This window comes from Pteropus medius, unplaced genomic scaffold (assembly GCF_902729225.1).
Source record: "Pteropus medius unplaced genomic scaffold, Ma_sr-lr_union100, whole genome shotgun sequence".
Taxonomy (NCBI): Eukaryota; Metazoa; Chordata; class Mammalia; order Chiroptera; family Pteropodidae; genus Pteropus; species Pteropus medius.
The window spans coordinates 1-5,534 of NW_024350927.1; the positions used below are offsets into that span (position 1 = coordinate 1).

Genomic DNA, 5,534 nt, shown 5'->3' on the forward strand with positions numbered 1-5,534 from the left:
CAGGGATGATAGAGTGAGGAGTGGGGAGGTGTGAGAGAGGCTTTGTTGTCAGGCTTTGTTGTGAGGTTTTTGGAGGGAAAGTGACTCGGACCTATCTCCAGGGAGCTCAGTGTGGTGGGGAAGATTGAAGCCAATGATGGCAGAGAAACCCAGAAGGGGAACCACTTTGAGGTGAGGGGACGACAGGGACAAGAAGAGGCAATGGGAAAGGCTCAGAGAACAATGGAATTCGGCCTTAAAGAAGGGGTCATTAGAAGCTGAGGACACAGCTGTACCAAGACTGGGCTTGGAAATGTGAAGTGCCTGGCATGTGGAAGTATGGCCAGTAGGCTAGCGTGGCTTAAATGGAGGATGTGTGAGTGTGGTGGGACTGTCCTTCATTAGCTGATGCCATTAGAAGTGATCAGGGGGGTGCCTGGCACATAGCGGGACCCAGTAAATGTTATTACTATTATCACTACCACACTTTGCTTCTTGATTTCCACTCTGAGGCTCTTCCTACCTCTGGGGTCCTCCTCCGATTCATAGCTTGGTGGATCCGGAGGAATAGAATGAGAACATGTATCTCAAACCTACACTTCCTAGTTCACTTGACTCCTTCTTTTTGATAAGGAAGATTTTGCTTCTGAATTGTTTTTTCTCCTCCAACCCTTCCCTGCTTTCTTTGAGGCCAGGCTCGCACTGAGCCAAAGTCCTCAGGTTGGACGTGGAGTGAAGTCCACACTAAGTATGCAGGGGAATGGGGAAAATCTGGTTGAGAAGCTGTGGGACTTGTCCTGTCCTATCCAGGTGGTCTGATGACTCCGCTCTGAACTGCTGAGTTGCCTTTGCTAAGCATGAAAAGGGCAGAATCCATCCACTCATCAACCCAGACAACCACCATTCTTAAAGCACTTCAGGCTGCTTGCATGTCAGAACATTATCTCGTTCTCATGAGGATTGTGTCTCTTCTGTGAGTGAGGGTGCACGGTTCTGTGAGTCTAGAAGGGGAGGACAAACTGTAATTCCCTTCTGCTCATTTTACCTTCTACCTGTTTCTCAAAATGATCTTTGCCAGAGCCCCTGTTCAGGGAGATGCGTCTTCTTCCTCAGTTCTCACAGCAGCCTCTTTACTTATCTGACTATTTCCAGGCCTGCCCCCTTGAGGTCTTTCTCTGTACTGCAGCCAGAGTGCAGAACACACACCGACTGAAGTGTTTGACGGTATTTGAGAAAAAAACCCTTTGAGACTAGGTCTGTGACCCTTTTCTTGTCCCTTGTCCCACTGCTCCTACCTGGAGTTTATGATATTATAACTCAGAATTGCAGGTATGGCTTTTCACATATTCTATTGTCTTGCCTTTGACTTTGCCCTAGTTCTCACCCTCTGGAATGTGCTTCCTACCTTTCCTTGTTGACTGGGACTCATTCTTAGAGAATCAGCTAGGGGTAGGGGGGTTGTCATCCTGTAGGAAGCATTCCCTGGAATTCCTGGGTTGGCCACACATCTCTCCTCTGGGCTCTTTTAGCTCTGGTGCTTTCCTGTGCTTCAAGTACTGTGTTGTAACTTCACCTTCTAGACTGAGGTTGAGGGCAGCGATCAAATGTGTTTAGTTTATCTCTGTGTACTTAGCCTCTGGTGCAAGGCTTGGCACAGCCAGCAGTTTGGTGACTAATAATAATTATTATGACAGCAGTGAACATTGAGAACTTACATTTAAGACATTATTTCATCCTCATGATCTCCTTATAGGAACAGTTCCATTATTATCATCCCCATTTTACAGATGACAAAACTTAAATAATTTAGTCAGGGTCACATGGCTAGTAAGTGGTTATAATAAGTCTCTTAATTGTTATATTCTCCCCCAAAAGTGAAAATTGCCACCAAGGCCAATCCCTTGGATGGGAATTCACTGAAGCTTGACAGTCTCCGGTCCCAGTTGGAGCTATCACTGAAACGATTGCAGTGCCCCCGGGTGGACCTCTTCTACCTTCACTTGCCTGACCACGGCACTCCTGTGGAAGAGACGCTGCGCGCCTGCCATCAGCTGTACCAGGAGGTGAGGGTGGCTGCTCTTCTTGGCCCGTCACTTCTCAGGAGAGTGCAGACTCCAGGGCTGTCCCAGAGCAGACAGCTAAGACAGACCCCACTCCCAGGGTCCCCACCCAGCTCTCCTCTTCCTGGTCTCCTGGGGCTGTGTTGGGTTCTGACTGCTGCCTCTTCCCTGCAGGGCAAGTTTGTGGAGTTTGGCCTCTCCAACTATGCGGCCTGGGAGGTGGCCAAGATCTGTACCCTCTGCCAGAACAACGGCTGGATCCTGCCCACAGTCTACCAGGTGCGGGCAGGGCTGCAGAGGCCTCAGTCTCCAGGGTTTTGCTGATTCTGGCTTCTCTTGGCTCCTCTGACGGCCCCCAACCCCCCTCCATAGCAGCCACTCTCCTGCTCACAGCCCTCAGATGGCTCCCAGGTGCCCTCAGGATGACTTGCAGATTCCTCAGGCCAACCAGCAGGCGCCTGCTCACTCTGACCTTGGTTCTCCTTCTGCTTGTGTGTGCACTTTGGTCCCGTCCTTCCCACTTCCTTGCTCTGCGTGTCAGCCTGGAACAGTCCTCCCCCTGTTCTGATGGCTCTTCTTCTGGAAGCCTTTCCTGATGCCCCAGTGGGGCCTCCAGTCTCCAGACCTCATCTTCATGCATTCAGCGAGTATCTGTGAGCTCCTGCTATGATCGTAGAACCCACCTTGACTGTGATTATCTGTCTCCTCTCTGTTTTGACTCAACCCTAACATCTCTTGGAGGCAGAGACCTTGCTGGACTCGCTCGTGTTTGGAAACCCAGTGTCCAGCCCACAGATATTTGCGGCACAATATCACTAGTCTGTTTCCTTTCTTTGGGCCCAGCACTGTCTCCCCATCCCCTGCCACCACTAGTGATTTTGGAAATAACTGCTGAAGTCCTGGGCAGGTTTTGACTGATGATTTTAAAAGAAGGCTGGGGTCCCTTCCCTTGATACATGCACCCCGCTCCAGCCAGCCCTTCTGTCCACAGGGTATGTACAACGCCACCACCAGGCAGGTGGAAACGGAGCTGTTCCCCTGCCTCAGGCACTTTGGACTGAGGTTCTACGCCTACAACCCTTTGGCTGGTACGGGCTGCTGCGGGCCAGGCTACCCCTGGAGGGAGTGGGCCTTCCTGGCCCTGGGAAGCAGGGAGGGGTTTGACAAGAGGCTGGGCTGTGTCCTCCATCCCTCTTGGGTACCCTCCACACCCCCTCCCCACCCCCCGCCCAGTCCAGAGCAAGCTCTGGGAACAGTGTGGGCCAGGGGATCCAATTGCAGTCTTCCCACAGGGGGCCTGCTGACTGGCAAGTACAAATATGAGGACAAAGACAAGAAGCAACCTGTGGGCCGCTTTTTTGGAAATAAGTGGGCTGAGTTCTACAGGAATCGGTGAGCTGGGGATGGGCTGCATCAGGTGGGCAGAGTGAGGGGGTCCTCTTTATGTGAAGTGGAGAAGTTCTAGGATGCTTTCCTGGGGGCTCCAGGTCTTCCCTTGCAGCCTGGACCTGCATCTCTTGATTCCTGCAGGATTACTTAGCCCTCTGTGGGGCTTCTTGTTTTCTTGGGACTTCTGTAAGAGACTGAGGATCCTTGGACCTTATTTCAGGTCTTGCAAGTGATAGCTCTTCTCTGAGAAATGCTCATTACCTGTCAAAAGGGAACGAAAGAGCCCTGGATTGAGGCCCAGGAGGCCTGGGGCCTATGCCCTGTACTAGCTACCTCTGCTCCACTGGTAAAGGGAGGGCAGGCTTTGAGTTCTTAGGAATAAAGATGTTGCGGTCTCTGATGAAGAAGCCAGCATCCTGGGTGGTTCTGCTGCCCAGTAAAGCAGGAGACCCACTGGCAGAGAGGATACTGGCCCCTGTGCACTGTGGGGTTGAGGCAGGTGCCGTTGCCCTGGTCAGTTTGTTATCTGCAGCCCCAGTGGTACTGACCCCATGGTACTGACCCATTTGCCACCCTTCCCACCTGCAAAGCTTCTGGAAGGAGCACCATTTCAAGGCCATTGCCCTGGTGGAGAAGGCGCTACAGGCTGCATATGGCACCAGTGCTCCCAGCATGACCTCGGCTGCCCTTCGCTGGATGTACCACCACTCCCAGCTCCAGGTAACCCAGCTGTCCCCAGAGGCTCCGCAAATTTCTAAATTGTTTTTTCCTGTAAAATTTCTCTCTGTTCCAGTTCTCATGGGCAGTCCTACCATTGTTCCTAGTAGTTGTCTTAAGTGTCAGACTCTGTGATGAGGGCTTTATAAACATGGATTTAATTATGACTTAGGCTGATGTGCCATTTTCCCAGTTCTACGAATGAGGAAACGGGGGCTCACATAGCTATGAAGGGGGTAGAAAATTTATCAGACCCCGTTAGTCTCATTCCTGGTGGGAGTGGGGGTCTCCTTTTCTCTCTGGTGTTCCCTGACTTCCTGGCTAACATTTTTCTCCTGCTTCAGCCATATACAGTTGCATAGTGTCTGGCACGTACATAGTAGGTTCTCAGTAAATGAGAGCTAAGTCCTTTACATAATTATTTGTTCCTATAACCACACTGAAAATAGAGAAGATTGAGTCTCAGAAAGGTTAAATAACAGCCAGTTTATAGAGGTACTGCATGGCAGAACTGGCTGTGAACTCAAGTCTGTCCGAGGATGAGCAGTGTGACAGCAGATGGAAAGAAGACAGGATTTGGAGTCACATAGTTACAATTGTTGAAGGCACCCTAAGTATTTCCTAGAACAATATAGGGCATAAATAAACAGTCTCATGCCATGTCTTGGCAGAGGTGAGGCTGGGAGGGGGCGTATGCATGCCTGGAGCCACTGTGGTGTAGAACTGTGTTGACGTCTGGCCATCTCCCCTTCCAGGGAGCCCACGGGGATGCGGTTATCCTAGGCATGTCCAACCTGGAGCAGCTGGAACAGAACTTGACAGCGGCTGAGGAAGGGCCCCTGGAGCCGGCGGTCGTGCAGGCCTTTGATCAAGCCTGGCATCTGGTTGCACACGAATGTCCCAACTACTTCTTCTAGGCTTCCATATGGCTCAGACTGCCAAAGGTTTCTTTCTTTCCCATCGCCCTTTCTGTTCTCTCGCCCTGGCCAGTCTTTGCCTTAAGCCGATTTAGCGTTGTCTTTCTTGATGGTCTGGATCCATGCATTACTTTTCTTGGTGCCCGCCTTGCTCACAGTTGCCTTCAGAATGTGTAAAGGCGTGGGCTGAGCCCTACTCAGGCATTTCCTGTCAATAAAGCAGGCACTTGACCTGGCTACAGCCCAGGCCCAGAGTGAACCCGTAAACTTGTCTCCTCGACTGCTTGCAACTTGTTTCCATCCTGTCTGGGGGCCTTACTGCCAAAGGTGCAGAACCATGAGCTGGAGTTAAAAGGACAGAGGTAGTGAGTGGGTCTCCTGCTCACTGCTCTCAACTGACCTCCCAGCAGCAGAGCTGGTGGCCCTCACTCTTACACGGAATAGAAAAAGAGAGCCAAACACCCTGAAGGAG

The 5,534-nt window shown here is 51.3% G+C and overlaps 1 protein-coding gene across 1 annotated transcript; it reads left to right on the forward strand.

Moving 5' to 3' along the window:
- Positions 1-1,835: 1,835 nt before the first annotated feature.
- LOC120585730 (aflatoxin B1 aldehyde reductase member 4-like) lies at positions 1,836-5,324 on the forward strand (the record flags this gene model as incomplete). The annotated part of the gene is made up of 6 exons (XM_039842048.1): positions 1,836-2,042; positions 2,214-2,318; positions 3,031-3,127; positions 3,332-3,431; positions 4,019-4,148; positions 4,901-5,324. Coding segments are annotated over 6 exons (801 nt in total), but the record flags the coding sequence as incomplete, so codon positions are not given.
- Between the last annotated feature and the right edge of the window lie 210 nt (positions 5,325-5,534).